This window comes from Silene latifolia, chromosome 5 (genome assembly GCF_048544455.1).
Source record: "Silene latifolia isolate original U9 population chromosome 5, ASM4854445v1, whole genome shotgun sequence".
Taxonomy (NCBI): domain Eukaryota; kingdom Viridiplantae; phylum Streptophyta; class Magnoliopsida; order Caryophyllales; family Caryophyllaceae; genus Silene; species Silene latifolia.
This window is the reverse complement of record NC_133530.1, coordinates 46,234,737-46,247,956: the sequence shown is the minus strand read 5'-3', so window position 1 is coordinate 46,247,956 and position 13,220 is coordinate 46,234,737. Positions and strand designations below refer to the sequence as shown.

Here is a 13,220-nt window from a genome sequence, read left to right as displayed (position 1 = left end):
TAATTACACAAAAATAATGCCACAATGAAACAAGTACACAAACAGTTCAAACAGCTCAACACAACCTCAGTCTCTATCTCCAATCTCCACACAACTGACTACACACTAAAGTGTGTAGCCCTGCTAGAGTACCCATCGCAACAGGGTTACTCCTCGCCGCCAGTGGGGGACCGCAGCCGTTCCCACCTAAGCTCAGCTCATCTCCATCGAGCGATAAACCCATGTCCATTAATGTGCACATCCCTTCTGTGGCGGGTTCCACAGAAGGCGAATCAAGGGCGTGAAGCCACTCCCGCAAGTGACTTCACTCGGCCAGGGACACACCCCGAAGATCACAGACAGATACAACAACAATCAACGATATCAATCAACAACCGTCACAAACACCAGCAGTATACTTTAACAATAATCATAACTGTCTGAATCAATCAACAATCACTAAATACAGCACAATCACCACACATTATGTAATTAATACCGAGTAGGGAAACCCTACCTGAAACAAGCCATCACCAAGATCGTCACAATCAGCTAATCATAATCATTCTTCAACGAAATCACCTCCTATAGACACACAATCATACAATCACAATCTACAACAACAATACTCCCCAAAACCCCCAAATTACCCAATTAGGGTTTTAAAGAAACTCAACGAAACACTACATAAATTATACAAGGAACTTACCTCTGACACGACGATCACAACGATGTAAAGAATAAGATGATCCGACCAACCAAGCCTTGGGATTTGCCACTAATGCGATGAATGCGAAGAACGTAACTTTCAATCTTCTCTAGAAAGGTTTTAGGATGATAAAAGTGTTTAAGAAAAGTGACGGAACCTTTTTATATTAATCTCGCATTAGTAACAAAACCCGTCAAAACAAACCCGTAAAACACACTTACTCGATCGAGTAACTAACGTACTCGATCGAGTGCCCCTTACTCGATCGAGTACCAAGGCTACTCGATCGAGTACCCTCTGACAGAATCTTGTTTCTTAAATCAAAACATGCTTACTCGACAGAGTAAGCCCCACTCGATAGAGTACCCAGAGACTCATAAAACCGTAGTATTACAACAGGTGGCTGAGAGGGATCAGGCCTAAAGTTTGTTGGATGAATGTGGTTTGGAATCCATGGAACATCCCTAAGAATAGTTTTATGGGATGGTTATGGGCTCATGATGCTCTGCAGACAAAGAACAAGCTTCTGCAGTATGGGGTTGCCAGTGATGCCGATCGTCTTCTCGTGTGGGCAAGACATCAATCTCAGGAACACCTCTTCTTTGCCTGTGTTTATAGCAGGAGAGTTATCCAGTCTGTGAATCAGATTATTGGGGGAGCTTTTCCTACAAATGATCTGCTGGATTGGTGTTTGCATAATGGTACCAAGGTCCAGAAAAGGGTGTATTTTGCTGTGCTTATGTGCATGATCTATCAGGTCTGGCAGCAAAGGAATAAGAGTAGGGTGGAGCTGGCTATTCTTAGGCCTGAAATGCTTAGCAAAGTGATAGAGCAGGAGGTGGAAGCTAGGATCAGGAGTAGGGATATGCAACATTTGAAACATGATGATCTTAAATGGCTAGATAGCATCAATCTCTTGTAATTATTATATATGGCCCTTGTACTATGATATCCTTTTTTTTAATATATTCTTACATTTTACCAAAAAAAAAGTCAAATTTTTGAGAAAAGAAACGATAAATCATAACAAAGAGAAATCACTTTAGGAAAACAAGCGATTCTGTTGTACGACCGTCTTTTTCGTGTTTTATGGGTAAAAAGTGACTAATTTTTGGTAATAGTGACCACTTTGGAGGAAAAAAGACTATTAGTTATAAAAATAGGTCATTATTTTCTTAAAAAATGGTCACATTTTTCATATCGCAGGTACGACGGTCATATTATAGAATTTGCATAGAAAAATATACGAAAAAATGAGTACAAGAGAAATAAAAATAAGATTGTTGATAAACTAAAAAAATAAAAAAAATGTTAGGAAAGCAGGATTAAGTTTACTTTTTGGAGAAAATGGTTTTGCTGACTTCAGCAAAAAAAATGACGTCAAAATTATAGCCGGGAGGTTAACATCGAAAATTTGATTGTTTTGGCCAAAATAATGTTTTTCTCGCAAAAAATTGTAAATCATGTAACATTTTTGTAATTAAATAGTATTAGAGTAGGTCTCCTGAGAGACGGTCTCTTAATATGCTTTATTGAGAGACCATTGTACAATCTTAAGAAAAAATGGTATTAAAGGTAATAAAATAGGTACAGATCATGATTAATGATAAAATGTGTACATTTATTATGTAAATAGGTACGAAATTACTATGTTACGATCAACAACAAAAGGGGTACGAAATACAAATAAAAGGGTACAAAAGATTAGTCTCTCAATAACTTAATGAGAGACCGTCTCTCCCAAGTTTTAGTGATAGTATTAAAGGTAAATTTTGAAAGAAAAAAAACTTAAAAGGATTCAAAGTGCTAATTATATCAACAAAATTAATTTTCAATTTCGGTAGCACATCAAAATAACTCTATGGTTAAGCGTGCTCAGGTGAGAGTAGTGTTGGGATGAGTGACCTCCTGGGAAGCCTCTCCGATGCGCACGGATGCATGACATGTGAAAACATGTTAACGATTCAAATGAATCAAGTTAATTAGCAAAACAAGTATCTAAATTGTCACAGTTCCATATATGATAAAATATCCATTGGGAAAAAAAAACAATGAGTGGCAACAATGAGTGGCAACATAGACCTTCCTCTTACACTATTGCTTCAGGGTATCAATGGCTCCAGGGATCTAGGTCTAAGGTCCCTTGGAGATTCATTTGTTGGAATCCCCTCAATGTATCTAGAACCTCCTTTATATTCTGGGCAAGCTTACATAAACGTCTCCTCACCAGAGATAGGCTGGTTCAAATGGGGGTTTGTCAGGATGTGCTTTGCTGTTTGTGTGAAATAGAGCCTGAGACACATGAGCATCTTTTCCATGGGTGTGAATTTACTAAGAGATGTATGGAATTAATGAAACTGAAGCTTCGAGTCAGATTCCCAGATCATGATATGGTCAGGTGGTTTTCAGCTAGAACGCGGCTGAGTGTTTTGCAGAAGCTAATTGCAGGTGCATGCTATGTTGGTCTCATCTATGCTGTCTGGTCTGCTAGGAACAAAGCAAGGATTCTTCAACAGGTAACTCATCCCACTGTACTTGTTCAACAAATTTGGAAGGAAGTTAAGGAACGTTGGAAAACCAGGAACAAGAGACTACTCAAACCTCATGATCAACAATGGATTGCTTCTATTTCTTAGCTATGGTTTGTTAGATAGTCGTTTTGTTGTAATCTGTGTAGATGTCTGATGGTTGTATAAGTTGATCAAAACATTGTATACCTCTATTTTTTGATTTATATATACTTACCCTTCACCAAAAAAAAAAAAAAAAAACAAATTATTTTACGTTTTGGTTATTTAATTTTCATATATATTGTTTGCCACGGGAATTATTTTTTGACCACGGGAAATTTTTTTGGCCACGGGAGTTATTAGCCATGAGAGAATCCGTGGCCAAAAATTAAATAATAGCCACGTTCTTGTTTTTCCCGTGGCTATCTCTTTGCCACGGCCACTTGCGTCACGGAAGGTATTCCCGTGGCAAAATGATTTAGCCACGAAAATTTAGCACTTGCGCCACAAATTTAGCCGTGGCCCAAGTGCTCATTTGTAGTAGTGCCCATTGGTTATAAAATGGTACAATCTCTCTTTCTCTTTCAATGTGGGACACTCACATGTGGGTAAATATAAGATTCTTCACATTATTTTAATCAGCTCATCCACAACAATACCCCACAATACCATAGTTTATCTTATTTTAATCATCTTACCCCACAAGAATACTTATTTTAATCATCTCACCCCACAATACCTTATCCCTCTCCAATTATCTCACCCTACTACAATAATTTAGCTTATTTAATTCAAACACCCTTAATTCCCGTGTTACCCTCTAAAGGGGAGAGTTATTCAGAATAAGAGGGAGTATTAGTTTAAGGTTTTTGAAGGATTTATACTAATGTTGACAGATCGCTTATTAACATTGTTATATTTTAACTTAATGAGAATCGAACCCCTAATTTCATGTTTAGAAGTTAAGCTTTACCATTACGCCAACCCTTATTGGTTGATTGATTAATGCCTCTAATCTCGGGGTTACATAACATTAAACTTATGTAGACAGCGTGATTATTATCTTATCTTTTTCAAAAGCATTAACCAGTGTAGTACAGTACCAAAGACGGAAGAATCCATGAGTAGAAAGAATCTTTGAATCAGCATCTTTTTTGTTTCGTGCTTATCCATATGGATCATATCTATGATATGAAACTAATATAGTAATACCTCGAAAAAATTACAAATATCCACCACTTATTTGCGTATTTTTGCAAATTACTACCATGTATTTGCGTTTTTACAAATAACCCCAAACATCAATGTATATTATCTAATTACCACCGTATTTTTACCCGAACATCATTTTTCTTATTTCTTAACTTGTTAAGTGACAATTTAAGTGAAATTACAAAACTACCCTCATTAAACTTACATTCATTAACCAAATAGTAACTAATTGATTCCTTCAATTACACAAACCTAACCCTAAATCCCAAATTTCTTATCTCTCTTCCCCAATTCATTCAATCGATTATTTGTATCACTCCCTAAATCGCTCAATCCGTCAATCCCTATCATGCTAAGTGTGTTTTCGATATTAATGGTATTACGAGGCCCATATCTTCCCCAACGGTTCCTTCCTCCATATATGACACCCATATCATATTTGCCTCCCTTAGACGATCTCCTAGTTGTTGTAAATATTCTCACGATATTTCCTTTATTATTTATGTAAATACTTAGCCTCATAATCTATATATATATAGTGTATGTAAATCATTGTAAAAAAACACAATTGACTGAATCAATAATAACAATTATATTCAAGCTATTGAAATCTCGAATATGGTATCGAGCTAGGTCTCGTTTTTTTTTCTTTTCTCTGTGCCGTCTCAAATAAACTCTCACATCTCATATTTTTTTTCTTTTTCGTTCATCATGCCTGATTCAGAGGTAATTCAAACACCCGCCTCTTCCAAATCGTCTCCTTTCACGATTGTTCACACCGAACCAACAGGTACCAGTATCACCCCAACGGCCTTCAATGGTGCTAATTATGACGAGTGGTCTCGCTCGTTTCAACTCGCTCTTATGACCAAAAGCAAGCTTGGCTATATCAATGGTACCATTACCAAACCATCCGAAACATCAGCAACTTACGAGAATTGGCAAGCGACCAACGCTTTGGTCACGATGTGGATCTTGAACTCAATCGAACCCGGGTTACGCAGGCAAATTTCCCTTTGACCCGAGGCCAAACAGGTATGGGATGATATAAAGAACCGTTTTTGTCAAATTAATGAAGCTCGTATTTATCAGTTACAGGCGGACCTACTCGCTTGTCGTCAAGGGCCGACTGAATCAATCATGGCGTACTACGGTCGGATGACTGCTATCTGGGACGCTATTCTGGACTATGACGCTCTTCTGTCGTGCTCATGTCAACCTTGTGCGTGTGATTGGCTCATCATCCTCACCTCACGCCGTGAGAAGAAAAAGGTTCGTGACTTTCTTATGGGACTCGATGAGCGGTTCGCTAGTACCCGCTCCCAAATTATCGGTATTAATCTTCTTCCCGCTTTAGATCTTATTTATAACCGACTCTTACAAGATGAAGGAGTGCAAAATTTATCGTCTCATGTAACTGAACCCACCCCCAAACCAATGGCTTTTGCAGTCAGAGTTCACAATGGACCACGACATGCGGGAAGGGGGGGGGGGAACGACTCTCATCGATAACCCTAACCCTGCTCCCTCGAAGTCAAAATTTTACTGCCCCGCTTGTAAAAAGTCGGGACACAGCTTGCAGTTCTGTTTTAAGGTCACTGGAATTTTTCCCGATTGGTGGGGAGATCGTCCTCGTGACCGCTTCTATCTCCCTCCCAATGAGTCTGATTGGAGCAAGGCCATACTTACCCCTGATGTTAGTGGCCGAGCTAATTACGAACGCCTGAAGAAACAAGGCTCTGCCTCGGTTCCGAAAGCACACATGGTCTCTACCCAGGCCACCAAAACTACCGTCCCTGCATCATCTTCGTCCTTCAGGCTATACTCCTTTGACAAGTTAGACCTCAATGATTTAACTCCTCATCAATTAGAGGAATTGTCCAACATGTTGCAGGCACGAAACATTCACCCGTCTACTGATCGTCTGAACGGTACTCCCTCTCCTATTTCTTGGATAATTGATACGGGTGCTTCACACCACATGTCGGGATGCTTGTCCCATTTTACGAACATTCGCACTATTGCTCCGCTCTCTGTTGGCCTTCCAAATGGAGACCTCACCTTAGCCACTCAAAGTGGTGACATACAATTATCGTCTCGTTTAATTTTACGCAATGTCTTATACGCTGCAAATCTTCATTGCAATTTAATTTCGGTTTCTAGCTTACTTATAGACTCTTCTCTAACTATCCAATTTTCTCAAAAATTTGGTCTAATTCAGGACCGTATCTCAAAGACGGTGATTGGAGCGGGTGAACAAAGCGAGGGGCTTTATTATCTTAAAGGTGTACGACGAGAGGAACCTCACGCCTTCACTGTTTGGGTCCCTGATTTAGCCGAACTGTGGCACAGGAGGTTAGGGCATCCATCCTCTTCTATTTCCCATTTCATTCCGTCTTTAAATTCTGGTTTTAAATCTTCTTTTCATAGTAAACATTGCGAAATTTGTCTTCACGCCAAACAAACTCGATCATCTTTTTCTTTGAGTTCTAATAAAGCAGACGGAATTTTTGATTTAATTCATTGTGACTTATGGGGACCGTATTCGGAAAATGCTTCTTGCGGGTCTCAATTTTTTTTAACCCTTGTCGATGATTTTTCTCGTTCTACGTGGGTTTATTTACTTCGTCGTAAAAGCGATACTCGTCAAACTCTCTTGAATTTCATCGCCATGGTCAAATGCCAATTTAATAAGCAAAATAAAATTATACGCAGTGACAATGGCAAAGAATTCACATCTTTTATCGATTTTTTCAACAAAAATGGGATTTTATTTCAAACTTCAAATGTAGACACTCCTCAACAAAACGGTCGAGTGGAACGAAAACACCGTCATATTTTAAATGTCGCTCGCGCCCTCTTATTTCAAGCTTCTTTACCTATACTTTTCTGGGGGGAATGCATATTAGCTGCCGTCTATCTCATTAATCGCACCCCCAGTTCTATTCATAACGGCACCACACCATACGAGGTACTCTTTAACAAACCACCTCTCATGGATCACATTCGTACGTTCGGATGTCTGTGTTACGCCAAAAATATTAACCGTTCTCGTGACAAATTCGCTTCCCGTAGTAGGAAGTGCATTTTCTTGGGGTACCCTTTTAGCAAAAAGGGGTGGCGAGTCTATGACTTAGATACGGGAACACATTTCTCATCCCGTGACGTCGTTTTTATCGAACATGAGTTCCCATATCATGCCCTTTAAATACACGACCCTGACCCTCACCACCCCACGTTTCTCAATGACACTCTACAACCTATTGACCAAATTATCATTCCCACCTTGACTCCGTCATCTAGCATAATCGACCCACCACCTCACGACTCTTGTACCTCTACCTCAGAACCCAACCCACTTGAACTCTCAACCTCTTCTCGTCCCTTAACCGAGAGCACCACGAACGCTCCCTTTACCAACAACTCCTCTCCTACCACCACTCTCGACAAAAACAAATCCCCATCAACAACGACCCTCCTCGATCCTTCTCCAAATACCACCGTTCCCGACACAACTCAACCCGACACAGCCACGAATTCTGCCTCCACAACGATGGGTAAGGGTCAAAGAACGAAGATACCCAACTCACTCCTCAAGGACTTCGTACAACCTCACAAATGCCCCTCGACTCACCTTCTCACCGCTCCCTCATCGTCATCAGGTACAAAATACCCGATTTCTCATTATATTAATTATGCAAAATTTTCTCCTAACCACAAAGTTTTCTTGTCGACTGTGACCAAAAATCACGAGCCTAGTTCTTTCAATGAAGCTATGCAGGTACAATAATGGAGGGATGCAATGAAAAGTGAAATTGATGCTTTGGAATGAAATCACACATGGACATTAGAAGACCTTCTGCCTAACAAAAAGCCGATTGGTTCAAAATGGGTTTATAAAATCAAGTACCATGCCGATGGGACGATTGAACGTTACAAAGCTCGTTTCGTTGTCATGGGGAATCGACAAGTTGAAGGGATCGACTACAATGAAACCATTGCTCCTACAATTAAAATGGTGACGGTTCGCACATTACTCGCCATTGCCGCAGCCAAACGTTGGGCCATCCATCAAATGGATGTGCACAACGCGTTTCTCCATGGCGATCTCAATGAAGAAGTATACATGAAACTACCACCCGGATTCTCATCCAACACAAACGGTAAAGTTTGTCGCCTTTGTAAATCTTTATACGGGCTCCGACAAGCTCCTCGATGCTGGTACGCCAAACTCGCTTCCACTCTTAAATCATACGGTTTCAAACAATGTCCGTATAAATATTCTCTCTTCTCCATGATTGAGTCCTCAACCGAGGTTCACGTCCTCATCTACGTGGACGACCTCGTTATTTGCGGGAACAATTCCGCGTGATCGATCGTTTCAAACAATATTTAAGTACCTGCTTCCACATGAAGGATCTCGGTTTTCTAAAGTATTTTTTGGGCCTTGAGATTGCTCAAAATCGCACTGGGTTGTTCGTTTCATAAAGAAAATACGCCCTCGATATCATTGAAGAAACGGGGCTCCTCGGTTCAAAGCCGGTCAGCATCCCCATGGAAGCAAACCACCGCCTTGGCAGCTCCACTTCCACCATACTCAGTGACCCACAACCATATCGACGCCAAGTCGGGCGCCTTGTTTACCTCATAATTACCCGTCCTGAGCTCATATACTCGGTTCACATCCTTGCCCAGTTTATGACCAAACCACGAACTGATCATTGGCAAGCCGCGCTGCAAGTTGTTCGTTATCTCAAAAATTGCCCCGGCCAAGGGTTACTATTTCGGTCAGACAATGATTTGTGTCTCACCGCATATTGCGATGCGAACTATGCCAGTTTCTCGACAAGCCGCCGGTCCTAATCTGCCTATCTCGTTTTTCTTGGCAGCTCACCTATATCATGGAAAACTAAGAAGCAAAACACCGTCTCCAAATCCTCAGCTGAGTCCGAGTATTTTGCCATTGCTTATACGGTATGTGAACTCAAATGGCTCAAAGGTCTCTTACACTTCCTTGGCATTACCCATAACAAACCAATTGAGTTAATGTGTGACAGTCAATCCGCTCTACATATTGCTCGCAATCCCGTCTTCCATGAACGGACTAAACACATTGAGGTTGATTGTCACTTCATCCGCGACGAAATTCTCAATGGCACGATCAGTTCTAGCTATGTGCACACAAAGGCTCAATTGGCTGATATATTCACCAAGGCCCTTGGACGTACTTCATTTGATGAGCTTCTTCTCAAGTTGGGCGTTGCGAATCCCCACGCTCCAACTTGAGGGAGGTATTACGAGGCCCATATCTTCCCCAACGGTTCCTTCCTCCATATATGACACCCATATCATATTTGCCTCCCTTAGACGATCTCCTAGCTGTTGTAAATATTCTCACAATATTTCCTCTATTATTTCCGTAAATACTTAGCCTCATAGCCTATATATATAGTGTATGTAAATCATTGTAAAAAAACACAATTGACTGAATCAATAATAACAATTATATTCAAGCTATTGAATTCTCGAATAAATGGAGCTCTTAGATGGTTCAATATTTGTCATTTTCCGTAGGAGATGCGCACTAAATTCACCAGGATCGTCAAGTATATGATCCCCTGGTATACGCATTTGAAAAGCTTCATATAAACTCATTTGTCCTTTACTGTCTTTTTTAGTTCGCGCTTGAAGTTTCCACCTTTGTCTTTGAATTTGCTGAAACAGTCTCTTACAGCAAATAGGTTTAAAATCAAAGGAATCTTGAGAATATCAATTGAATGAAAACTGACCCAGTATAGTGGTTGTGATAGGGATTGACGGATTGAGAGATTTAGGGAGTGATACAAATAACCGATTGAATGAATTGGGGAATAGAAATAAGAAATTAGGGAGTTAGGGTTAGGTTTGTGTGATTGAAGGAAGCGATTAGTTATTTAGTTAATGAATGTAATTTTAATGAGGGTAGTCTTGTAAGTTCGTTTAAATCGTCACTTAACAAGTCAGGAAATAAGAAAATCGATGCTCGGGGTAAAAATACGGTGGTGATCGGGGAATATACATTAAAGTTTGGGGGTTATTTGTAAAAACGCAAATACGTGGTTGAAATTTGTAAAAATACATAAATACGTGGTGGTTATTTGTAATTTTTCCTAATACCTCTGCGCAAACTCCCTCCAGTCATTTGTTCATTTATAATTTTTGCATAAAGATCAAGAAAACAGGAGAGGACAATTTTATGATATTTGGTAATAGATAAGAAGTGGAAATAGTGGATGTAAATAATCAAATTACCCAAAAAAAGAAGCTACCTAATATAAAAGGAAAATAAATAAATAAATGAAACACCCTAAAATGAAATAGTAAATAAATGATCGGGACGGAGAGAGTAGGCATTAAGACTTTGGATCCTCCGTCCCACGTTTGTATCCAATCTTATGTCCCACTATCTTAATCTTCTAACACCCCATTCTTCTATGGTATCTGGATACTCATTTTTAATGTTTAATGCTTATGTGTCAAATAGAGAAGAGTTAGTGAAACACAAAATGGAATACAAAAATAAAATAGACGATTCAGACTTATATTTGAATAGCTGTGCTAGTGTGCTTCCTCCATTCATTATTCATTTATTATTTTCATACATTTATTTAATATATATGAGACATTTTTTATAAAATGAATAGAATAGAATTGAAATGAATAAGATAGTACTTAGATCACATCCCAATCTATTAATAAGAAAAGTTGCTTATAGTATTAAACATGGTAAAGATGAGGTAAAGATAAAAAGAACTAAAAGAAGATAAAGTCGTATTCTTTTGTTATCTGGTACGAGGTTAAAGATAATCTAACTCTACAATTATCTAGCTAATTAAACTACCGTTGAGTGTGATCTGGCATTCAAAATTTATTTAAATCCCTAATAATTGAGGATTGATTGCTGATCCTGAGATTCCATTTCTCATTTGTAGTGTTCTCCGTCGTACTTAAATCATGATTATTGTTTTTGCTGACATGCGTTTAATACATTTTATTGAGTCTATTGGCAATATATAATTCGACGGCTTGTTTAACTATGAATTATTAGAACCACCTGGCTTGGCTGCATGACAGCCTACAAAGATGTTAGGTCTTGCTTTACAAAACTAATATACAATAAGAAAATACCTTTTTATATAGAATTATTTTACAGGAACAATTCAAATTATATTCCGCATTTCCAAATTATACTCACTCAGAATAATTTGAATGACTCCCTCATTTTTCTAACGTTGCACCGAATAACAGGCTACCTGTTGATCATGTCATACTTAAAAAAACGGGGAAGTGGTGATTGACCCCCATAACTTTGTGCAATTGTGAAGTTAACCCCCAAAACTTTCAATTGGAGTGATTAGGCCCCGTAACTTACATAATAAGTGAAATTAAACCCCTTTGTCAAAATCTCACGAGAAATTCAATTTATCATATCACAAAAGTAAAAATGGTTATGTTTTTAAGAAAAATAAAAAATAAAAGTTTAGAAAATTAATAAAAAAAATTAAAATATATATTAGATAAAAAAAATTAAAATATTTTATGAAAATAAATAATTTTTTTTACATCTTTTTTGTAATTCGGTATGATTTAAAAAAATTAACAGTTTTATGTGAATTATTTTGAAATGTTGAAAATAAAAATATTTGAATATTTTTTTTACCCTTTTATTATATTTTTTATATTTTTTGTCATGAAAGTTTTTTATTCTGACTTTTGATTTTAACACAACTATCTAACAAAAATTATTAAATCCATAATGAGTCCTTTTCTACCATTTAATATAGTTCTACATAAGTTTTTGTGCTAAAAGAACAATAGGCATATATCAGAAACTAGAGAGCTCACAAAACTAAATCAAATCCACCAAAATAAAAGCACACTAACTCAAAAGTTCACACTAAAGTCACTATGACCATCTAATCTAATTTCTGTATGAAAACTAGAATTTTTATCTATCTTAAAAACGTAATTTTGCCAAATTCCAGCAATATATAAGTTCACAAACTACCTCAGCTAAAAACATAACACCTCAAATAACCCTCGACCTTCAGATGTCCTCTTTGCAATTTTTGAAGGTCAACCGTTGGTGAGCCGAAGTCGTATTCTCCCAAAAATAGTTAATAAATCCTATTACCTTAGCTGTATAACAGAGGTAAATCGGGTATCGATTTCACAGAGAAAGCGATGTAAATAATTATGTACAGAGTAAGTAATAAAGAATAATACAAGTAACTAAAGATGGAGGATTTGTGATTGAATAACTAAAGACTAATCAACAAGTAATAAACACGGTGAATTCGATAACTAAAGGTCTTGGGTCAACAAATATTTACTATCAACAAATCAATTGGTCTTCGATTGTCTTGAATCTAATTACTCTCTGTTGGGAAATGTGTCCTCAACAATAGTGCGATCACATGATTTAAATATCATTATTAAATCTCATTTCAAGAATACGGAAGGGATGATACATTACATACATAGTCAACTGGCCCACACATATCGGTAATGATTGGCTGGCTAGAGTTTGACATTACTGTCGTGCGACGGTGGTGATCAGTTGATCCCTTGAGGTCACACCTAAAGGACGATTCCCTTAATTGAAAAGGTTAATTAATTGTATACCGATACAGATTAATTAATTCCTTAAAATTGAACAAATTATTATCATAAGAGAGAACATGAAATCTTATTATAATGTGATTAAATAAGATTTTATTTAGTAATTTAAGAAGTTATATTACTAAAATTAATCGGTGTTTGCGAAACAC

General features: G+C 37.9%; 1 protein-coding gene across 1 annotated transcript; it reads left to right on the top strand.

The window, feature by feature from the left end:
• The first annotated feature begins 2,739 nt into the window (after positions 1-2,739).
• Positions 2,740-3,324, top strand: LOC141655317 (uncharacterized). Its single transcript, XM_074462403.1, has one exon. It carries the CDS (start codon positions 2,740-2,742, stop codon positions 3,322-3,324), a length of 585 nt encoding a protein of 194 aa, XP_074318504.1.
• Positions 3,325-13,220: the final 9,896 nt, after the last annotated feature.